The following is a 25067-nucleotide window of genomic DNA, read 5'->3' as shown; positions in this document are numbered from 1 at the left end:
CGAGACTACAGGACAACGAATGAATGCTCACTTGTATTAAAACACTGTCACCATAGTGGAGATTTTAGAGTCTGATGATGAATACTTTTGAAAACATAATATATGCAATGAGTTAAGATCATATGGCTTGGCAGATCTGAAACAAATTGCAGTGACATCTTATATTCCTTCTATGTAATCTAGTTTGGCCTAGTTAGCAGAATTATGCAATTTTTACCACTTCAGAAGTTAGCCAGCTAGTGGTGTAATTATCATAAACTGAATGGAATGTTGAGATGATACAAAGCATACCAGATGGAGCTGTATCATCTACAGGAATAACCCACAGTTATTTACTCTGCCTCCCTTCCACTTTCAGTTTATAATAGCAACAACAATCTTAATGCCAACCGCTTCCCCGAGTTTACTGACTGACTAGGATTCTGACCCGAGACACATCGTGGACAGCGTTGGTGAGTCAGACATTAATCTCTTAGAAATGCAGTCAATGGATTGTTATTGCTTATAGTTAGTAAATCTAAATAGTACCCTTGTCGTGTCGTCTTCATCTCCACCACCTTATCAAAATATTTTTAGCCCTGTCCTTCTTACCATGGCTTATGACCTGTCAATCTGAGCAAAACATCGTGAAAAAATGCAGGCGATATATGGGAGGCTGTGGTCCGACAGTGATGCAGAAGGGGGTTTGAACAAAGACTCATGCTACGGTGCCTTACTGCACTGCTTAACGGATTTGTTGTGTAGTTCAAATATAGGTGCTTTGCTGTAGGAGAAAAATAAGGATCAACATATTTTAATTATTTATCATTCAAGAATGAACATAATTTGCTAGATCTTGTATTCTGTTTACCTTGATTACTCAACCCCCCAAACAAAATATCCAACAAAAAACATCCTCATTTTCGCTAGAAAGTTTAAACTCGCTTCAAATTCAATGACCTATTCTCAGAGAAAAAAGTAGAAAAGGTGAGTTTTAGTCACACAGCATTCAGGGGAAGAAGAAATCAATATACATCACAGTGGAAGCATAGCTTTGTTGTTTAAATCTAAGAGGAACAGAAGAGGCAGAGCTAGTCACCATTACCTTGGGCTTCTTCCAGTAATCCTGAGGTAGATATCCTACAGGAATGCTGGGGCCTTATGGCTTACAGCAATCCAGTAATGATATAAAAGGTGATCGGAAGTTAGATTAACACTGGGCCGTCTGAAGGCCTGTTCAAGAGGATTCCTCTTGAAAGCAGAAATTACATGGTACTCTGAGAAAGAAAAGCTGCGTAACAGCTTTGATATGTAAAGTTCAATGGTTTTCAAAGTACATTGCAGCGTGCAGTATTTACTTTAGTATGCTATTTAAGTAACCATCCTAGCTCTTCTAATAACCACAAAAACTAAAACAGCTATAAGCTTTAAACCTAAGATACTGTTAAACTGGTTCTTATTATATCGAAGTTTTTTAAACCTTTATCTTCAGAATATTTTACTGTAGCTTCTCTTTCTGGTCCTCTTCCCTACCGTCAGTTGATTTTGAGAATTCAGAGCAATTTCAGTTTACATAGCATGTAAAGCTATTTAAATATCCATCTGTATTTCATAAAGAAGGCTATTCTAATCTTTAAAATGAAGAACACTTTAAAAAAAGTAGGCTGAGGACTTTGCAAGCATCTGAAGTGCATTTCAAATTACCCATATTCAAGCTTTTTTAAAAAACATTGTTAGGATTGGACTCCAGGTCAAACTCTCGTTGACAACTGAAAGTTCTTCACATGGTAGACACGTACATCTTAAAAAACTACATCAGAATTCACTTTATCTTTGTAGTCATCTCTTGTAACTTCATTCCATTGCTTACAGGAAGCCTTTAAATACCTCAATTAGAATCGTAATATAAATGAAGCCAGCAACTTTCCAACTTCAGCTGAAATGATAAGGCTTATAAATATAGATACATAAAACAGCAAAAGCAAGTAAAAAGGGTGAAGAAAGTAGTCAAGAGATATAATATGGATTTAAGTATTTAAGATAAAGAAGAAAACTAACAATCTTTACTGAGAAATTATTTCTAAAAACATGTAGAGCTAATTAACAGCTTTACCATACCAGCCAGCTTGCGTTGCTATTTATTACAGAGCTCTTAAGCCTATTACAGAGCTCTTAAGATGCGGGTTACATTTTAGTCGGGATATCTAAGATGAAAAGAAGTGGCCATACTTAGAGATTACTTTTCCCTCAGCGGGAATAGAGGAAGTCTCATGTAACCATCTGAAGACTAAGAGCCACCTCAATCGACAATTAACTGAAGCTAGACACGACAAAAAAGCTTCAAGTGCAAAACTTGTCGTACACCCTCCATTATGCAGCTGTATAAAGTAATCCCAATGTTGAGCTCTTTACTCATATATTTACAGGAAGGTTGGCATTAAACCCAACATTAGTACTGCTCCTCTCGGCAATGCTTTTCTCTGCACACTACCCACGCTCTACAGATTAAGCCGTTGAAGCATCAAGCAGAAAAATCAGTTCTGCCATACTTTAAGAAAATTGAATTAAAAAAACAGGAACAAAATGGAAGCGATAACTCTACAAGGAGAGAAAATCAACGGAAGAGAACAAAAAAACATGAGGCACTGCAAAATTGAGTTATGGCTGTTATACTAATTTCAAGTATAAAAATAAAATTTGACCTGCAGACTATAGCCTGTGCTTTTATTACTGATCTTATTTTTCTATTAAAGCTCATAAAAAAAGAAATATGACATACCAACTTCACTCCAGTGGAAAGCGTTGGTACCACATGTTGTACAGTTGCATACCATGATATTTCTTGGTCTGGAGGGGAAAAAGACCAAAGAGCACATCAGAAGACAAAAAAACACACAAAACACATCAAAAGCCATATCTAAAGTTATCTTTGCCCTCACCATCATTTACATAAAGCAAAAGTTGTCAGCCTCACGTTAGGTTTTTTGCTTCCTGAATCCTTCCAGTATTTTAATCCATCTTTAACATCTGTATATATGATAGTTTATAATTATAACTATGTATATATATAAAACTGTGTGTATATATACATACATAAATGACAAAAAAAGTATATATTTTTCCCCAGAGAAGGCTTTGCCTACATTATTCTAAGTCATACTGATTGCACTGAGGCCCAGGAAAAAAAAAATCAGGTATAGCTTATACAATAGTATCATAGGTGATGTCTTCCTCCTCATCGTCAAATGTTGGCCATTATCCTAAGTTACACTCTGCTGGACTAAAGCTGTTAAAACCTTAGAACCCTTTTGTCCTAGATGAATAGCAGGACACCGATCAGAAGTTCAACAGAAGACTGATTTATCAAAATGCACAGTACCATCACTTCAAAGTACTCAGTGCTTTCAATTGTCACCTGCTGTACCTATTAACTCCAGAATACTAGGCTGCAGACAGTGTCATACTGACAACAACCTCTACTGGAACAAGACCTGCTACTGCACCATTGGTAGCTCTCATTGTTCAAAGAATTCCTTTTCCTGCCTTAAAAGAGAAAAAAGACAAGACGCACCAGTAAAACGCAAGAAGCTTTGCTGTCTCCAAAAGGAAGAAACATTTTTTCATTACTTACAGCAATGAAGAGGCCACTAGGTCCACTGAAGTTATCAATCCATCCCTATCACAAGCAGGTAGGAAGGAAAGGTTTTCGTCTAGTGAAGTCAACAGTTTAAAGTGGAAATTTGACAAGTTAACCCAGGAGAGCAATACTAATTTCCATGTGTCTAAATGAAGTTCTTCCATAGTAACTTGTTATATCATCAGATTTTGCTACAACTCAGACATGAGATCCACCTGTAGTTTCATTGGCCCCTCCAAATGAGCAGCTAGCTTGCTTATTTCTTAGTTAATAAACCGCAAACTATTTCCTACATAAATACATTATGTTGAAAATATTTCACTAGCTTATATCAACTCAGTTTAACAGTCAATAGCAAAACTGCTTATCTGTCTTTTGTGTTGGTTTTTTTTTTTTTTGAATTTTCACATAGATATTTTCACTCAACTTCAATGCCAGTGTTTAAACATTATATACTTAATTAAAATTTATATACTTACTGTCTGCCATATATGTACATCGTACCTACTCAAAAAGGCATGTGATGTTGATGTATTTTTAAGTGCTTACGAAATATTCAGCGTTGAACTGGAAAAGCCGTTCCAGCGCTATCTCCCATACTGGAAGAAGCATATAGCATATATACTATACATCAATGTAACAGAGTTCATAAAGCTTCTGCCATCTCCTGCCTTGGCTAAAACAAGTGAAGTCCAAACAGTTTTACGTCCTGCAGACCCCAGTTTCATTAATGATACTATTCAGCTATTGACACACCAAAGCACCTCGAAGAGGGAAAACAGATGAAATTACCTTTCTTACTTCACGATTCTGTATAACTATTTTGTGTGTAAAACAGTATCTCCCATTGTGACAGATGTGTATTGTTCTATGCTTAGAAGTAATTTATCCCCTAAGCTTCCCACATACGAATGCTGTATTTGATATCTTTTGTATGAGAGTTGTTATTCAGAAGCAGTCAAGCCACAGCTTTAAGTTTAAAAGATTTTCCTCTATGAAGGTCACTACATACACAAGCTGTCAGTACGTGCTACAGTTTACAGGCGTGAGTCATGTGAAAACTCAACGTACAGGAAAAGGCTCCTTCCAGCTAGCACCAACAACAGATGGCCTTATAACGGCTATGTTTATTTTTGCAGCTTCTTGCTGTACTACATATTCGGCTAAGGCTTTTGCATAAGTGTAAGTGTTAGGCCTATCGCCAATCAGTTTAGGTGTAAGATCGTTCACCAGGCCATCATCCATCCACCTACAAAAACAAAATAAGAGGCAAGTGTAAGTTACCGCGTACTATTCTACTGGGGAAGCGAAGAAAAAAGGATAACTAGATAAATCAAAAATAATTCTGCAAGTAAAATTAAAATACAATCTTTTCTTCAAAATACCACCCAGGAAAACAAACGCGGAAGTATTATCATTACCTCAGTTCATTTTTAATGCTACTGCTGTTATATCTATAATAAGTAGTAAAATGTCTTCCTTACCTTGATAATTATGAAACTAAAAATGATTACCTTACAAAAGGTAAGATTTTCTATGACATGGAGGAAGGGATAGACTGATTTAGAGATATGATTATTATTATTAATTACATTGTATATGACTCATCTCATACTTGTCCCATTTCACTTAGGGCTTGACAGCTACTAAATAAGACTACTAGATAAGACCTCAGGACAGCAAACGTACACAGGCAATACAGAACAAGTAACTTTCCCCTAGTAACATCCAATTTAAGAGTAAAAATCTATAGAGCACGGGTATTCAGAAAGCACCAACATTAAAGACCTAACAGAACTGCTTGTACATTTTTGTTTCTGAGCAGTTAAAAGTATTTCAGTATATCAGACCGATCTTGCAATGGCCTTAGGTGGAAGTAGTGAAGGTTGCTGCTAAAGGTGAGCTGCTGTCTTAGTTCTCTCTGTCCTTCACAGTACCAGCACCAGTACATCTGGAACAGTGCAGCTTTCTTCTGTTTGTTTTTAATAGCTCCTGATCTAGCTCCTCATACAGCCGAAGAGCCACCAGTCTCAGCATACAGGAGGCTTCAGGAATGGCCTGGAGCATCTCCCTCTTTCAGCACTGCTCCACACCTAGCTCAGCTTAAAAGCGACCATGAAACCTTAGCCTATTTCCCTTACAGGAAAGGGTAGCATCAGCCATGTATTAGACTAACAGAACACCATCAGCCAGTTTCTTCATCTTTGTTTCTTAATCATTGGTTGGTACTTCATTACTAGGAAGGCACGTGGTTACAGATTACTGAAGTAACTTGATAAAATAACACATACTCAAGAGAATCCATCAGTTTCTTGGGATCAACAGGAGGTGGATAAACAATTTCCTCAATGTGTTTTCGATTGCAATATGCATACGCAGTCGAAACACGTATGAATACTTCTAGATTCGTCATTCGGTGTGCCAATGAGAGGAGCTGTTTCGCGGAAAGCACATTTAACTGAACAGCATCTCTGTTGATTAAACAGAAACTTGATTAGTAGAAAGCAAAACGAAAACAGCAAGCAAAAAGAAATAACCAGTCAATCCCCTAATTCTTTCCTAAATGCTTCAGTGGTGGCTGTTTATACAGTAATTCTAACATTCTGGACCCCTTCCTCCACCCCCCAAAAACACTATGGAAGTTAGTATCCTAACCTTCTACTCAGAACAACATGACACATTCCATCTAGAAATTTCTCTCTGTCTTCAGGATAGTTTTCCTAAGTTTCCCCTTGTTCTCACTGGCATCCTCGTGCTCTGTTACTAAACAGGCAAAGACAGCGTACCTTCGATCTGCTCAAGCTAAATTCTAATCCAGTAAGTTTTTCCTAAAATGTGATGGAACAACTGCAACAGGACACCTAGCTGCCAAATGATATAAATGCCAGTCAATTTTAACAGCAGCTTTGAGCTTCCTAGGTCAAGACCTCAGAATGAAGGTTTAGGGGGGCTAGTAAGTTGGAAGTGATTATCATCTTCATGTAAGATAGCACAAGACTCAATAGTGCAACAGGATTACAGGAAGGAAGAAAAAGTGAAAGGAGGAAAAAATAAATAAATCAAGATCCACACTTTCATCCCTCCAACCTGACTGCTTCTCATTAAAATAGAGTCCTTAAGTACACTGTAGCAGGCAAGGTATATCTCTACATTTTGCACTGTATCAGAACACAGCTTATGGCCCAACTGCTACGATGATTTTTATGTATTTCAGATCTTCTCTCCAGCCTCTAAAAACTTATTACAAGCACTAGCCTTGTTTACAATGTACAAATCAATTAAGTTTTAAGAGTACTGCTAAAAAAAAACTTCATCAAAATCTTTGCATTGGTGTTACAGTTTAAGGATTCTTTATCACACATTATTACTAAAACATTAGGTGGGCAATGGACAAGGAACCCCCGTCCCAAAGCAATTAAGTCCAGAAAGTGTTACCTCGGAAAAAGTTACTTTATCTAAAATAACGGTTTTTAAGTCTTCAGTGCTTCTTTCAAGAGGTCAAAGGAAAGAGGTTCATAATCATAGCTGTAAGCATTGTTTTAAGATATAGAAACACACAGCCAATACAAATCAGGAAGGGTTCCAAAATAAGCCAAAGTATTTTGCTTTCTTGGCTTTATTCCTACCACTGACCCTGAGCTAAATACTTTGAACTTTACATCAACTAATCCCAGTAATAAATATGTGAAGGCTGCTGGAAGTGATACTCAGATTTGTCAGGTTCCTCAGAAAAAAAAAAAAAAAAGCCATTCTAGCACATCTGCTATGTGCTCCGGCCTCAAATCCTTCCTAAGAAGCTAATTTTCTATTTTGCTAAGCAATGCACTAGGCCCTCCAGGAAAGTGTAAACTGCCAGAAGCTTGCTGTATCAAGACCTTTCCACCAGTTTTTCCAATCACATTGAAGTCCCTCTAGACTTTTCATAGGTTGGCAGTTCCCTAGCAGTGCAGGTCCATGAAATAGCGATAAATAGGGGCTACCTTATGTCATTTCAGTATACAGTTCAGCATTCTCACAGAAGTAGTGCCAACATTTTAACAACTCAAAATATTTCTCAACTGAGATTTTCTTTACCTAAGAGTTGCTTTACATTCATAAAAATTGGAGTTATTTTTCACAAAGTCATTTCTCCAAATTGTTTATTTATTCCAGTGTTTCAACACTGAATCAGGTCATTTTTTCTAGAAAGCAAATATCTTTTCTTGCTTTTGGGAATCCTTTTTTTATTATTATTATTTCCTTAATAAACTCTGTACAAGATGGAAGTTATTCAATTTTGAGTTTTAAGCTTTCTCCCTCCGCACCTAATTCTCCCTACACCCTCCAACGCAAACTTGCATTCTTCTTACTGGAGGACTTTCTGAAGGCTGGGCAACATTTAATTTGCTGTTGGTTCATCAACTAAAGAAAGCAAGTACTAGAGCTTCCGCCCCATCCCAGTTTTGGGGAAAAGTTATCCTCTGAAAAGATACACTTGCTTTCTAACAAGGGGAGCTAAAGGAATAGTTTGTGTTCTCTTACACAAAAGAAGCTCCGATATGAGTAGTGAGCACAGTATGTACTGCTTCAGATTATTTATACCCTCTTCAGCCATCCCAGAAATCAGAGCAACACGTGATGTTAGGAAGACTTGGAAAAGCAGTATGTTCTCGAGTCTCTCTCAATTTTTTCCCTTCAAAATGCCTTTGAAATTCAGGTACCGGAATTCAGTAAAAACACCAAGGGGCCTATAACACAGTACAAAAATCATGTTTTGCTTCTAAGCACCAAAAATGGATGTCTTTTTGCCTAAAGCTTGAAAAAGATGTGATTTCTTTCATGTCAAATCGTGTATTCTAACTGCTGGCAAAGCAGGTTTAAATAACGTATCTTCTGTCCGTCTATGAAAAGCAAATGAACACCCAATAGCGAGTTTTAGGTAGGGAGAAAAGTTTAACACCCAAGGGGGAATCATTAAATTGACCAGACACACAAAAAACAAATGAGATTAGTAGTCAGACAGCCTGAATATTTGCAAGATTTTGCAGACACCTGATTCACCCCTTCCCTCTGAATACCATCAGCTTACCAAACTAGAGAATACAGTATTTTAAACTCACCTTAGCATTTCATTGAATCTGACTGTAGCAGCACAATGAAATATAATACTGATGCAGTCTGTAAGTTTTGGTTGGATTGGGCTACTACGGTCCAGTTCGGGCTGTGTAAGTTCACTTGCAATTACTATTATTTTTTCTTTGAAGTCAGGCTGCTCCTCTCTCAACCTGTCAAAGAGCTGTCAAAAAAATACCAGGACTAAAAATTCAAACTAATAGCCAGTGAAGATAAAAGACGCATGTTTTATAAGTGAAGATAAAACACATTTTCTGCCCATATATAACTATATTGCCTTATTTCTCAAAATCAGTAGTGTTAAGATAGTGTTTTAGGAGTCCTACAACACGTTACTGACTTACCATGAACATATTCAGTGATGAAGTTGTTCGTATACTTTTTAACCCAAGTGGTGAAAACAGAAGTATTGCATGCGTTGCACAGAAAGCAGTGAGATTTCGATGTATACTTCTAAAAAGGAGGAAGAAAACAAAGGAAAAGGCTACAAGCGGGACACAAGCAGCAAGAGAGGAACTGGGTGGACGGACAGCCAGCGGGGCAGAGGGACAGAAGAACCACCCAGGGGCAGGGAGTAGGACAGATGTGATCGACAGGGTTGGACAGAGAGCCCAACAGAGACACAACTGCGACAGCCAGGATGACCAAGAGTAATAATAGCAATTTTACTCTTACTGACATCAGAGAGTGTTGGTTTGGGATGAAATCAGAGTTTTAGTTTTTGGATCAGAGATGACTCTGTTGAACAGTCTCTGCCTTTCCAGTATGCGAAAGGAAAAGCCACGAGGATAAGCACAGAAGTATGAAGCTATCATTACCAACAGAGATGCTGGAAGTAGGCTTCTCAGTATCACTTTTGGTACTCGTGGAATAATTGCCTGAAGTAACTAGGCAAATTAAACTAATATTCACATTTTAAAGAAAATGTACAGCATTGAAGAAGCTTTCAGGGTGGAGGGTAGCTGTGCTACCTAAGCGTTACCTAGGCCTCTAACTTTACATGCTATCGCACTAGGGGAACTCGGTGTGCTAACTCTAAGGAACAGTACAGAGCGTAGAGCGGAGTGGAGACATCACGGATAGGCCCTGTGACGAGATGGGGACCCGATGCTCTTGTGCACACTGAGACCGATAAGCTGCACGTTTGCTACCCTGAGCCAACGACCTGTCATGGTTTTGACAAAACGCTGTACTCTAGTGAACTTTTGCTCATTATATCATCATTATAATACCGAAACACACCTCCATCCCAAAAGCTCCATGCCTCCAAGGTGCGACCACCCCTCACTGAGCGTGCAATCTGAATTTCTCCTTTAAACAAAAGCAAGAAAACTTTCTACCAATCATAACCAAGATATGCCTGACTAGAGTCACTCAAGCTCCACCTAAAAGGACAGAAAATAGTCATAGAATATCCTGAGTTGGAAGGGACCCACAAGGATCGTCAAGTCCAACTCCTGGAACCACACAGGTCAACCCAAAAATTCAGACCATGTCACTAAGCGCATGGTCCAAACGCTTCTTGAACTCCAACAGGCTTGGTGCAGTGACTACCGCCCTGGGGAGACTGTTCCAGTGCACGACAACCCTCTCAGTGAAGAACCTCTTCCTGATGTCTAGCCTGAACTTCTCCTGCCGCAGCTTGACACCATTCCTGCGGGTCCTATCACTGGTCACTAAAGAGAACAGATCAGCGGACAACGTAAATTGGCTTAAGTGAAAGGGGATGTTAGGGAAGATACCATCACGAAGGATACCTTTCTGACTTCTGGGATCAGTCGACGGGCTGAGCCTCTTTTCCCCCCGCGTTGGGATGTCATGGGGTAAGATTTGAACGCTTGGTTGTACCAGGTGTCTCCATGGAAACTTAGAAATCTCTAGAGCCTTTGTGCCTTTTAACGCATTAATAGCCAGGACGAGTGCCTGTGTATTTCACGCATGCTCACTTGCTTTTGCGGACAGTGAATTTATCTCTGGCAATCCAAAGAACCTGTGTCCCTGTTGCTGTAATAAACTGCCCTTCATTGCATTGTTCCTAGCTGTGATAGTTCTCATTGAATGCGACTACATCAAGGACGTGCTACATTATGGTGAATCCGTGACCGTCATAGTTCAGTAACCTGAATCCAACCAGACCCGTAACAGTTAGTCAGCTACGCCCCTTAACACGACAGTATTTCATAGGGAAAAACATAAAGCCTAAGATTTCTCATCCCTGAGGCCTTGGGAGACAGGCAGAGAAGGAATCCGAGACTCTTAGTGTCTCCTGAGAATCGCAGCTTACAGTTACTCCACGTCTTCTGGTCTCACAGGATGAGGCAGAGGTATCATTAATTCCTTCTCCATCTCGCTGGAAAGAGCTTTTCTCCTCTCTGTGACAAAGGAAAAAAAATGCTATGATCGTGGGAGTCATTATACAAAGCCACGCTCGGTGAATTCACTATTACAGTTAAGATCGTTTTTAATCAAAAACACCTTGGCAGCAATGTTACCACTGCAAACATAGCGCTGCAAAAAAATTCAACTCAAGAGAAAGAAAAGGGCGAGCTAAAAGGACAAATAACGTGACCAAAGGCATCTGCAACAACCATCTGGTAGATGGTTGTCCGTAGCCCTCGGATTTCATGGTCGCCTTTCCTGACAAACGAATCCTGGAAGAACAGAAAAGATACACAACGTGTCCACTAAAACTTTTGGGGAGACTACTGAAAAGAAAAACAAAAAAAATAGAAACAGCAAGCGGCCAGTACGTCAGTTTTGTTAACAGAGTAACATTAAAATACTAGAAATTTCCACGTTCTGTGTAGCCCCAAGGTGGTGCTGGGTACATCCACTGATATTAACGGGGTGGCACAATGTAAGAGATAGTTAATAGACCAGGTACACCTGAGGTGCACAGATTGCATATTCCAGGCGACAAAAAAGGCACAGCTTGGCACCCAGTTTGGATCAGTTTGCATATGAGTCTGCTGAATCAGGAGTATATGCAAGAAGCAGAGAAGTCTTTTACTCCACAGACTCAGTTTCATTACGTATATACAGACATATACATATGTATGTATATATATATTTATATAACAAACAAACAGTTTAAACTTTATAACCACTTGAGTAACAACCGTTAGCTACACCTACGCTTAAAGCCAGGACTACACTTACGTGATTAAGTAAACATGGAGCCTTATCTGTGAAACGCTGGGAATGCCCCATAACCGCTGGGCATCTTATGCACAGCGTACATAATTTTTGCACAAATGTGCATCTTAATACACAAGGAGGAGGGGCGAGGCGACAAAGGTTTTTAGAGACGCGTCAAGACCAGAACAACCACTGGGCAATCGCTCAAATGTGCAAAGCTCAGCTAAAACCTGCGCAATTCCACTGAAGGAAGGAGGCTACCTACTTGTCTGCTTAAAACAACCTCCACAAAGAACATATTACAAAATCAGAAATGAAACCATCGTCCAGCAAAACAAACATCTGGAATACAAAGGGCTAAAACTGACAGCTGAGGTTTGATTCTTTAGCAATGTCAAATGTGTTCAGATCCTACCTGACTTCTCGTGGATGGTGGTGTTGCAGCACAGAAATGAGGGGATCGGGAAGATCACAACAGGCCAAATGTGGTGCTGAGCTCCTAAAGGAGCTGGTGGGATAGCACTGATGAGAGTGAGACAGGCTGTCAGCCTTCTGCACGAGCTGAAGAAAAGGAGCCCAAGTGTCGGAAGAAGCTGTTTCTTCTCATACTTCATTTAATACATAGCGTCTTTAAATCCGGGGCGTCTCCTTAGGGAACAGATAAAGAGGTAGAGCCAGCGGCTCCAAGGACACTTCAGGATCTTAGTTCTTTTTGTAGTTAGCTGCTATCCATAAAATCACACCAGTTAAAATGGAGAGTTATGTTAAAAATTCTGGATAATAACAAAAGTATGGGATTAAAAAAAAAAAAAACAAACACACGTTTGCATGGAAAGGAGGTCAAATTATCTCTTTCATTTCCCAATTCCCCTGCAAACTCTATGCTCAGCTCCTCTTAACTCACTCACCTATCCAAACACCGGGCAGATGCATCAGTTCTCATTGTTCTTGGTAAAAAGACAACATTTTCACGCTTGCTCTCAAATATCATCTCTTTCCAGCACACTTTCCTGCAAGCTATGCTAATTCCTCCAGACTTTTTAATATATGCTAGAAACTTCACTGTTTTATCCTAATGACCATCTCGATGGGAGTCGCCGAGCTGCTATCTTTCATTCTGCTGTCTTCACAAATACAAAGAAAACAGTACTTCAGCAATGCTCTCTGACAAACTAGGCGATACGTGCATCGACCTCATACATAAGGAAGGAAAGAATTCGTAGACAACATCCAGAAAGTATTACTTTGTTAGATATCAGAGTGGTGGGGCAGAATGACAATGCTACACAAGACTGTACCTATGCTCCTGGGATTGTACACAGTTTGCTGGAATACAAAAAAAAAAAAAAAAGTAAGGTCACTGTGTGGAACAAGTTCACTCACTCCATTATTATTGTGAATGATAAGAATATTTTAGTAAGCGTTCTTTTAAACCCGTAGAACTTTTCGGATTTATCTCAACTCGGCTTCATGAAAACTGAAACTTGCAGTGCAAAGATCATTTATAAAAGCTTTTAGCAGCTGACCTTTTAAGGCATGGATTTGGTCACCTTCCTGGTGGGTAATATTCGTCTCTCTCCCCCTTTGCCCCCCACCACCAAAAAGAAAGCTTAAAGATCACAAACTGGGACTTCTTGGAGGTGCGACTCCATTTTTCACCTTACCTAATACACACTGTTTCTTCGCTATGCTAAGCTTTCACCATGACTGCATAACAGAGTCTCACTGATACTGTTTCTGTCTGTGAGTTTCATACGACTTCCCCCAGTTGAATGAAACGAGCGTTTTCCGTTGTGATGGACGTCAAAACCAGCGATGTCTCTCGTCAGCTGTGGAGTCCTGCTGGCAGTATCACCAGCTCTCACACAACCCCATCTACCTTTTGGGGTCCGCCCCATCCGTCCTCAGCAGTGGGAAGTTCTTCCAGAAGCAAACAGACTGTTATTCGTTCCTCGGTGGAGCTGAGGCTCTGCAAGGCTTTGCTTTTTTTCTTCCCTCACTCCCCCTTCATTTCCAAGCTTAAACTTAACACATAAGCTCGTGGGGCTGCGGCGGGAACCCCCAAATCAAATCCCAGCCCCAGCATCCCACAGTCCCCTGATTCAAAGATCATAAATCCAATTTCTTTAAGTGATTTATTCTTTATTGACGGCGCCGGATGCACGGGGGATCTTTCCGCCTATCGTGCATCCCGAAGTGAAAAGCCGTCCCAAATTTATACATCACAGTGAATAATATTTTATTAACGCCTATACATATTCATTATCTAACCCCGCCTACTCTCGCTTCTCATGCTGATCAGTTTTTTGTGTCCTGCGCCTGCGCAGATCCTCTCGGTGGTCTTGGGCAGGGGTCGTCGAGCTCTGGTCGGTGGTCTCAGAGAGGAAGGCCATAAGTCTTCCTCACAGTGTACTTTTCACCCTTGGTCAGGATTCTGCTGAGTTAGCTTTCTTCCTAACCGCAAGGACTGTTTTTTTTTCTTCGATTCTTCTGCTTGTTATTTTCTTATCTTGGATTCCAATGTCTTGTTCGAGATATATTGCCCGTATATGTCCTCTTTCGAGATACATTGTCCATACATCTGTTTCCTGCCCTACACCTAATGTTCTGTTCTCCTTTAATAGTTACATTCTTAACCCTTTCTTATCTGGAATCGCCTCAGCTTCCCTAATCAATCCCCCCTTTTCTTTTCCCCATGCAAATTCTTTTGCATTGCATGCCCTTATCATTAGCAGTATCGCAGTAACATACATACAAATATTCCTACTACCAATAACATAACCAGATCAGTAAAAACTTGTTCTAACTATTGAAAGTTGGGTAACCATGAGGTTAACTTATTCCACATTTCCTCAAAGCCCCATGAAATGCTATCCTTACTAATCTTATACAGAACCTTTGTTTGTTTCTGTATTTCCTCTATGTCGGTAGAGACCTTTCCGAATACAAAAATTCTTCTTCCCAGCCTCTACGATATGCATCCCTCAATACCTTGCCATGTACTTTCGTCAGGGAAGCTAATATTGCCATTCGTTGTAACAATTTCCAATTCCAAACAAGTATTACAAAAGACAATATTAAACTTATACCATGTACATATATACCATATACATAAACATCAATAGAACAATAATTGGGTGACACAATGTGTTCAAAATCCCAGTTGCAGTTGGCGACCATCCAAAGAGTTTGTCCCACCAGCTATGATTTGTGTCTTGTTTTACTCTTTGCAAAACTCTGTTTATTTCTTTTGTATCATGGTGGACAGTGATTAAAGTCTTCTCTCCATCTTCCTGAATACCTTTTAAAATTTTGATCAGGTCTTGGTGTTTAAGTAATTGCTTCACTAGCGTGAGGTTCATCCCAATAGGTGTGGGTAATAACGTGTGATACATTGTGTTGTTGGACTTGATCAACTGGTGGGATACCACTGGTGCTGAATATAAAAAGTCACACCCGATGATTCTAACAAAGTTACAAATACAAAAGTTAGAATGATTTTTGCTAGGTAGAGTTATGTTTTCCTTATCTACTTCTACAAAAGCACAAGCAGTTCTTAAACACACACAGCCTTGACCAATATATACAAGCACAGTCTTTTGACTAGTATTTGGATGAATTTCAAAGTGGCAAACACCTTGCTCAGTGTCAAGACATACATCCTGAGCATCAATTGTGTTGCTTTCACAAATAAATCCTTGTTGTTCCCGGGTAACACATGATTCTAGATTCACAGACTGCCATTTCCCGTTCTTCATCCGGGCCCAGGTTCTATGCTCCGAAGGATAGAGCACTGTTTCCTCATGATTTAATCCTAGTGCAATAATGGGGTGGATAACATAAACTGTAGCATTACGTATAGTAAGCACAAAGGCAGTAGCCATGTTAATAATGGGATCATAGGTAAAATTTACCAGAGTCCACCAAGATTGGAACTTCTTTTCAAAATCATTGGCATTGTCCCAAACAATCTTTCGGACTTCAGCCGGAAAAATGCCTTCACTTCCTTCCCTAATGATCAAGGCAGCCGTTGCCTGCATCCATAACTGTACCTGTATACAACTAAGAGCTAAAGATACATTATCTTGCGCCATACTAAGTGCATCTATTATTAGTCTGTGGTCCTGGTCTTCAGCCTTTTCCCATATTGGTAACACCTTTGAAACTTGCCATTGGCTAGTTCCCAATGCCAGTAAGGATGATTGCAGGGGCTGTTTTAGTTTTGTCAAATCACTTGTTGCTGTGGCTAGCTTATTCATTAGTATTTCTGAATCAATTCCATTTAAAACTCCTAATCCTGTTCCTAGCATTCCAGTTAAGTCTCTTTGTGTTCTGCCCCTGAGGTGTACTTGCTTTTGTGACCATACTGTCCAGCCTTCTAATGATGTCTTTAGGAAAGGAGAACAGGCTGGTTGAACTGCTGAGATGTCAATTTGTATTAGCAATTCAACACGCTTGAGAGACCATTCTGGATTAAATAACAATTGTTGTTGGCCTGTGTTCCTTACTACATATGGGCCTGTTTCATAAATTTTGGGTTCCAGCTTGACTGGGGCTTGGGCATAGGTTGTAGGGGGAAGGAAGTGCAATAGGGGGTCTCACTGTCGTAGGAGGTATAGCATATATTGTAAAATTTATCATGAGGCTCTCGCCTTCCTTGATCTCGAGCTTTTGACCATTATTAGTCCAAAAACAGTTAACTGCTACAGTCTGTGTTAATATAAAATTATACCAACAATCTAATTTACCTGGGCGGATACAACCTTCTTGTTGGCCACTTTTGGAAGTCGGTTTTACTAAAATCCCCGTTGCTTTCTCGTGGGCTGTTCCATTAATCATTCGGCACCCTATTTTAATTTCGTCCCCTACAGTTCTTTGGTGTATCCACCCTTCCCCTAAATTTTGCCATTCTGATAATGCATGTAAATGATCACCATTTGTTCACCAAATAACCACAACAGCTAACTTTCCATTAATGCTCTTATCCTCTGTGGTTACGGCTTCAGACCAAGGCCACCCACCATTCTCTATCATCATAGAAGCACCTTCCAATTCTTGAATCACAATTACAACTACAAGCCACAGAAATAAAACAATTCTGTTAACTAAATTTCTGCTAACTACATTACTAAATACTCCTGACCATAGTGTCTTCATTTTGCTTGACTGAACTTTAGTTTCAGTTCACCGTCACCCAGCGTTACTTTCCAGGGGGCTTTTGGAGCTTTCTTCACTCTCAAATAATGGATCCAGGCCGTTTGCTCCTTAATCTTGATGGCGGTATGTGTTAGCAGCACCTGGTATGGTCCCGTCCACTTTTCTTCCAAAGGGCGACCTGCAAATGCTTTTACATACACATAATCCCTAGGTTTAAAGGGGTGGATTGGTTGGTCCAGCCCTCTAGCCCTGGTTCCTGAGACAACTTTAGATATTTGATCCAACTGTTTTTGGAGTCCTATTAAATAATTATACAAGTATCCCGACCCCAGTTGCGTCAGGTCCTCCCCGCTGAACAAAAACTGATAGGGTCTTCCGTATAATATTTCAAAAGGGCTTAGATTTTCCTTTGTCCGTGGTTTTACTCTAATTCTAAGTAAAGCCAAAGGGAGAGACTGAGGCCATGATAAATTAGTCTCTTGTCCTATTTTGGCTATTTGTTGTTTGATTAGATGATTCATCTTTTCCACTTGTCCGCTTGCCTGTGGTCTGTAAGGGGTATGGAGTTGCCAGTCTACCCCTAAGACCTTACTTACTTCTTGAACTATTTGCGCACAAAAATGAGAGCCTCTATCCGAGGACATTGCTGCCGGAATTCCGAAACGCGGTATTATCTCATTCAGTAAAACCTTAACCACTTCTCTTGCCTTGTTGGTTCGACAGGGAAAAGCCTCCGGCCACCCGGAAAAAGTATCTGTCAAAACCAACAAGTATCGATACCCCCCTTTTCTTGGCAGTTCTGAAAAATCTATCTGCCATTGTTGTCCTGGATAGTTTCCTTTACTGATTATTCTGAACTTTACCCTATTTTCTGTATTAGGGTTACGATGCAAACAAATACTGCATTGCTGGGTTACTTGTTTTACCGTAGTATACAGATTTCTTCCCACCAAGACTCGACTCAGATTTTTATATAAGGTGTCTGCTCCCCAATGAGTCTTATTATGTTCTGCCATGACCGTAGGCCATATTAAATTAGAGGGTAGTACAACCCTATTATCTTTCAGGTATACCCATCCATCACTCCTTGCTTTTCCTCCCAGGTCCCCAATTAACTTTTGATCTTCCCGTGTGTACCTAGGTTCCTGTCCTTCACCTAAAGTTTGTATTTTACCATCTGGTATTAAAGTGAGCGCTTCTGCCTCAGCCAATCTGGCCACCCTTTTTGCTTCTTGGTCAGCCAATCGGTTCCCTACCTCGAAGTCAGCGGTTCCTTTTTGGTGTCCCCGGCAATGTATAACAGCCACCTTCTCTGGGTGCTTTACCGCTTCCAACAACTTCAAAATCTCCTCAGCATATTTTATTTGTTTTCCTTGGGCCGTTAATAATCCTCGTTCCTTCCAGATAGCCCCATGTGCATGCACCACACCAAATGCAACTTAGAGTCTGTCCAGATATTTACTTTCTTTCCTGCTGCTAGTTCCAATGCCCGCATAAGGGCAACTATTTCTGCTTTCTGAGCAGACGTCCCAGGGGGTAATGGTTTCGACTCAATTACCTGTTGAGTGGTCGTCACCGCATACCCTGCTTTGCGTTGTCCTTGTTTCACAAAGCTGCTTCCATCAGTATACCATGATTCATCCGCGTCTTCCAAGGGCTCCTCCTTGAGATCTGGTCGGCTAGAATACACAGTTTCCATAGTTTCGATACAATCGTGGACCACTGGCTCGTCAGAAGCGTTACTAAGGAAAGAAGCTGGGTTCACAATGTTAGTAACCACGATTTCTACGTCATCTTGCTCCACCAGTATTGCTTGGTATTTTAAAAATCTTTGAGGGGATAACCAGTGTGCCCCTTTCTGCTCCAAGACTGCCGAGACAGTGTGTGATACCAGCACGGTTATCTTCTGTCCCATAGTGAACTTCCGAGCCTCCTGTATATTCATGATGACAGCGGCCACCGCTCGAAGGCAACCCGGCCAACCTTTACTTACTTCATCCAGTTGTTTAGAGAAGTAGGCCACAGCTCTCCTGTAGGGGCCCAGCTTCTGTGCCAGCACCCCCAGAGCCATCCCTTGTCTCTCATAGGAGTACAACCAAAAGGGTTTAGACAAGTCCGGTAGACCTAAAGCTGGTGCTCGCATTAACTCCAATTTAAGCTTCTTAAAGGCAGCCCGTGCTTCCCCCGTCCAGACCAATTTTGATTGGTTATTCTTGATGAGGTCATATAGGGGTTTTACAATTAGTCCATAATTATTAATCCATAGACGGCACCAACCTGTCATCCCTAGAAAAGTTCGTAATTCCTTACTGGTCTGTGGTTCTGGGGTACGGCAGATAGTTTCTTTCCGTTCTGTTCCTAACTCCCTTTGTCCCCCTGAAATCTCAAACCCCAAGTAAGTTACACGCGACTGAATCAGCTGAGCCTTCTGTTGAGAGACTCGATACCCATTCAAACCCAGAAAATTAAGGAGACTTATCGTCCATTGCATGCAGCTGCTCCTATTCTCAGTGGCTATCAAAAGGTCATCAACATATTGCAGCAGAACTCCTTCGGTGTTTGGGGCCTCCCAAACCTCAAGCTCTTTTGCTAGTTGATTCCCAAAAATCGTGGGGCTGTTTTTGAATCCCTGCGGCAATACGGTCCAGGTCAATTGAGCCTTTCGTCCTGAGTCTGGATTTTCCCATTCAAAAGCAAAAAGCTTCTGACTTTCTGGGGCTAAAGTCAGGCAGAAGAAGGCATCTTTTAAATCCAGTACGGTAAACCAAACTAAATTATCTTTTAATTTAGTCAGTAATGTGTACGGGTTGGCTACCACAGGGTGTATATCTTCAGTGATCTTATTTATAGCTCTTAAATCCTGCACTAATCTATAGTTCTTCCCATCTGGCTTCTTAATTGGTAGTATAGGAGTATTATATTCAGATTCACACTCAACCAGCAGTCCATGTTTTAAAAACTTATCCACTATCCCCTTAATTCCTTTCCTGTCTTCTAATCTTAGGGGATATTGCTTAATCTTAACTGGCCTTTCCCCTGGCTTTAATCTCACCACTATCGGGGCTGCATTTTTGGCTCGCCCAGGGATGTCAGTAGCCCAGACTCCTGGGTAAACTTGGTCTAAAATCTCCGAAGGTACTTTACCGATGGGGTCTGCTTGTATCAGCGTTAAGCTTAGCGTGGTTATCAGCTTTTCTTCTCTCACCTTTAACCCCACCTTCCCTTTTTCAAAGACAATTTCCGCTTCTAATTGTTCTAGTAAATCTCGCCCCAGCAAAGACTTCGGGGATCCTGGTAAATATAAAAACCTATGTATTCCCATCTGTTTCCCTAACTTATATTTTAAAGGCCTTAGGAAAAAGGCTTTCTCGTGCTGGCCTGTAGCTCCTATCACCGTCACAAAATCCTCATCCTCTGGTATCAATTTCTGGTTTAATACAGAATAAGTCGCTCCTGTGTCAATTAAAAACTCCACTTCCTGTCCTGATTTCCCTAGCTTAATTTTAACCAGCGGATCTGCTAGGGTAGAATCCCCCGGTCCACTTCATTGGTCGGGAGATACACTAGCTACCATCAATCTGTTCTTCTCCCGTTGTTTCGGACATTCCCTTTTCCAATGACCCACTTCCCTACAATATGCACACTGATTCGGTCTCAGGGGAGGCTTTACTGACCTTCCCCTTATCCCATTCCCTCTTCCTTTTCCCCGAAAAGGTTCTTCTTGCCTCTGTAAGGCCGCAACAGTTGCCGCAGCAATAGCCCTACCCAGCCTTTGTTTCTCATTCCCTTCTCGATTCCTAAATACCCTCCATGCCTCTTCCACCAGCCTTTCTAAATCTCTCACATCCGGCTCTTTCATTTTCTGAAGCTTCCGCCTTATATCGTCCGCAGACTGACCCAAGAACAATGATACTAGCTGGACTTTACCTTCCTCAGAAGAGGGGTCTATCGTTGTAAATTTTTGCATTGCTGTCCTTAGTCGATCGAGAAATTCTGACGGGGTCTCAGTTTGCCCCTGTTTTATGGTATATAACCTAGACCAGTTTACAGACTTTGGTATCGCACTTTCCAAGGCGATCCTAATCCATTCCTGATATCTTTTTAATAACCTATAATCACCCTCATCATTATAGTCCCAGTTTGGGTCCACTCTGGGCACATATACCTCCACAGTTCCAGGTAAAACTCCTGACGTTACCTGGGTCTGTACTTGAGTTTGTGCATTCTTAATTACCAGTTGCTTTCCCAGTTTCCGATAATGCTGCCAGCATTATCTCTATATCTTTCCAATCGGGATCTAAATTCTTTACAATCAGCTCAAACCTCCGGGCCACTGATTCTGGATCATCCCGGTATCCTTTCACAGCTTCCTTCCATGAATCTAACTCAGCAGTTGTGAAAGGTACTTTTATCCGAGCTGGTCCGTTAGCCCCCATAGCCTGTCGTAACGGGGCTTGAATAACGGGCCCGACCTTACTTCGGGTTCGAGCCGTGATCGGGGTGAAGTCTCCATTCCCCCAACTCTCATTTTTCTTATCTATTCTGCCGTTTCCTGGGCTCGCCCTCACGCCTCGTTCTATTATCTGGGGCGGGAGGACATAATCCTCCATTCTCTCCTCTGACTCATTCAATTTCAAACATCTCTGCCCGATACTGCACGCCGAACAACATCTTTTCATTTTTCCTGCCCCTTCCTTCTTCATATCCTTTTCTATTGCCAGGATCAAAGGATCCTGTGGGGCTAAGTTAATTCCACACTCCTTCTGCCATTCCGGGTGGTTTCTCAAAGTGAAAAACATATCTGCGTATGACACCTCATCCCACTTTCCTTCTCTCCTTAGAAACAACATTAACTGTAGTAAAGTATTATAATTTAAGGTTCCATTCAGTGGCCATTTTTCCTCACAATCCAACTTATAAAGTGGCCACCATTGATTACAATATTTTATCAACGTTTTCTTATTTTCAGTTCCACCGGGGGATCCCCCTATATCTTTCCAATGACTCAAGATACATCCCAACGGGCTTTTCTTTGGAATCCCACTACTCTGCTGCCCCCCCATGTTACAGTTCAGAATGTTTCTTGTTACACAATACAAGCCGGCAGCTTTCCACAATAACACCAAGATCCTAGTAACGTTATAAAGAGTACAATCAAAATCCCAAAGACAATAGCCAAGGTCAAGTTCCACATGTAAACACAACGTAATACTAACCTCGCATGCAAAGGTTATTTGTTTCCCAACAGCAACTGAGTGCTTTCCAAAAAACCAAATGCCGTCCTGCAGAAAACTTTTACTTTCCGACTTACAGATGACCCCAATTGACCGGTCAACCAAATAAACCAAAATAAAGAATATAATCACTTACAGTGATGGGGTCCGTGTCTGCCTCCGCAGTGATCCGTTGAGTCGAGGAGTCCCTCCGGGAAATCCCGGGGGTACCCTAGGGAGTCCTGTTCCCAGCGGGTCCTGCGGTCCGACAGAGAAGAAGTCCCATCTGGGGTGCCAGATTGATTCAAAGATCATAAATCCAATTTCTTTAAGTGATTTATTCTTTATTGACGGCGCCGGATGCACGGGGGATCTTTCCGCCTATCGTGCATCCCGAAGTGAAAAGCCGTCCCAAATTTATACATCACAGTGATTAATATTTTATTAACGCCTATACATATTCATTATCTAACCCCGCCTACTCTCGCTTCTCATGCTGATCAGTTTTTTGTGTCCTGCGCCTGCGCAGATCCTCTCGGTGGTCTTGGGCAGGGGTCGTCGAGCTGTGGTCGGTGGTCTCAGAGAGGAAGGCCATAAGTCTTCCTCACAGTGTACTTTTTCACCCTTGGTCAGGATTCTGCTGAGTTAGCTTTCTTCCTAACCGCAAGGACTGTTTTTTTTTCTTCGATTCTTCTGCTTGTTATTTTCTTATCTTGGATTCCAATGTCTTGTTCGAGACATATTGCCCGTATATGTCCTCTTTCGAGATACATTGTCCATACATCTGTTTCCTGCCCTACACCTAATGTTCTGTTCTCCTTTAATAGTTACATTCTTAACCCTTTCTTATCTGGAATCGCCTCAGCTTCCCTAATCACCCCTACTCTCAGGCCCATCAAGCTACAAATGCACACAATGCTACAGACTGCAGTGGGCAGGTCCTTCAGGGCAGGGATGTCGTCATCTTTTCAGGTGATGTTCAGCTCCCTGAAAGGGCTGAAATACCGCGCCCATACTCACTTCCCCTACTTGATTCACACAGGTGTAGTCAGGGGAGCAGGGCCACGCCAGCACTCCCTGCTCACAAAGCCGACTGCCTACCTCCAGGTTTGCATCATTTCCCTGGATTACTGCTGCTTCTGACACATTCCTGCTACGAAAGCATAGCTCACTGGCATTACGCAACCAAACGCGTGGATTGTGCTGTCTGCAGTATTTTGTCCCACACGCTCCTGCCCCAGGACAGTTATTTAATCAGCTGGTGAGCCCGTGCCTCGAGCAAGCATCTTGCTGGGTAACCAGCTCCTAGCCTTGAGGGGACACGTGAGAACTTCCAACTTTGTTTCCTGGTAATGGTTGAAGTAAAAGCAGTAGGGAAAACCCCTGGAAGAAAAGTCTTCCTTAAGCTGAAGACCTGCAATATCGCAAAACTGCTATGAAATATTACGAAGGCAGAAGGATGGCTCAGTCAGCCCACTCTGACCAAATGTCAGTGACCTCCCAAAGGTCTTTCTGTTTGCAGGAGCCCGTTTTTCAGATACTTTTGTGCTGCTACCCTAGTGCATGCTGTGTGTTTCTCAGGCCACCTAAAATTCCTGAAATGCAACAGTTCTGGTTTTCCCACCTATTTATTATTAGTACCATTCTTTCAAGACAGTCAAAAGAAGTAATTTATGGTTTTATTTGGTAGAGAGCGAAATCACTTTCGCTATTATGCTGTCACCAAAGTCAGCTGGAACTATAACAGAATGATAAATGAGAGATAAAATAATTTTTCTTTCTTGGATAGCGTTTGCTTCAAATACTCATGCCAGGGCCAGTTTAAGGAATCCACGGGTTCCAAGGGAGGGAGGCTTGCCAAAACAGATTCTGTCTCTCTGATAATTTCTCAATGGAGCATTTCTCCCTTCGGTATTACTGGGGTAAGGACAATGACTTGGATTTCAGAGAAGCAAGGTTTGCAAGGATAGGTAGTACCTTGAGATAGATGAGATTTCAGGGATACAACCTCGATACCTACCAAAACCTGAATTCCACAATGCTGCTTCTGCAATCTGAGGGTCAAACTCTTTTGCCACAGACGGGCAGGGATATCAGACCAGCGCAGAGGATCGCTTCAGGAGTCAGCAGAAGTGGTAACGAGAGAGCTGCATCCCTCTGTGATAGATATCTGTGCCCAAACAAGCTTTCCTTCCGCTCACAGGGGAAAAGACCTGGCGTCCTACAAAAAGTCTCACGTCTACCACTTTGGGGGGTTATCAGTCAGCTTGTCTGTGCTTCAGCTTCCCTTTGAAGGAAGTGGAAAAGTACATAAAAGCCTCCTTCTGGTATCTCGGCACTGACCTGCAAGCCAGCACCAGCAGCAGGGCTCTGTCACGCTTTGGCCCGGAGAAGAGGAGGCTCTGGGGAGACCTCATTACTACCTTTAAACACGTATAATGGACTCACAAAAAAAGACAGGCAAGGACTTTTTACCAGGGCCTGTAGTGACAGGGCAAGGCAACAGCTATAAACTGAAAGAGGACAGATTTAGATCGGACAAAAGGAAGAAATTCTTCACGATGAGGGTAGTAAGACACTGGAACGGGCTGCCCAGAGAGTACTTTCTAATTCTGACCCCGAGTCTCTCATATGAGTTCTGTGTTGTGGGCTGTTACTGTTTCAGTTGGATAAGCGGATATTTCTGCTCTATCGGAATTACTCTTGGTCTGGGGGGGTGTTAGTTCTTTCCCATTCTTGCATAGCTGCCTGGCAAATCATTTCCCTCCTAAACATTCCTCTCCAGTGAATAACGTACTCAGGATTGACATTTCCCTCTCAGGAATACAAAT

The 25067-nt window shown here is 41.4% G+C and overlaps 1 protein-coding gene across 2 annotated transcripts; it reads right to left on the bottom strand.

Annotated features, from left to right (window-relative positions):
• Window positions 1-341: 341 nt before the first annotated feature.
• LOC310889689 (fatty acyl-CoA reductase 1-like) lies at window positions 342-24496 on the bottom strand. 2 transcript variants are annotated; one of them, XM_083817553.1, is made up of 9 exons: window positions 12282-24492; window positions 10486-11100; window positions 8716-8891; window positions 5908-6087; window positions 4688-4865; window positions 3611-3655; window positions 2759-3522; window positions 1779-1915; window positions 342-763 (listed from the first exon to the last, which is right to left on the bottom strand). In XM_083817553.1, exons 2-7 carry the CDS (start codon window positions 10546-10548, stop codon window positions 3502-3504), a joined length of 663 nt encoding a protein of 220 aa, XP_083673679.1. In that variant the 5' UTR covers window positions 10549-11100; window positions 12282-24492; the 3' UTR covers window positions 342-763; window positions 1779-1915; window positions 2759-3501. The 2 variants fall into 2 exon arrangements, 1 of the variants encoding a protein (XP_083673679.1); XR_014576712.1 differs by lacking the exons at window positions 342-763; window positions 1779-1915 and having other exon boundaries at window positions 2817-2826; window positions 3611-4865; window positions 11013-11100; window positions 12282-24496.
• Between the last annotated feature and the right edge of the window lie 571 nt (window positions 24497-25067).

This window comes from Anser anser, assembly GCF_964211835.1.
Source record: "Anser anser genome assembly, chromosome: Z".
In the NCBI taxonomy this organism is placed as follows: domain Eukaryota; kingdom Metazoa; phylum Chordata; class Aves; order Anseriformes; family Anatidae; genus Anser; species Anser anser.
Note: the sequence above shows the minus strand (reverse complement) of the source record. Positions and strands in the feature narration are given on the sequence as shown.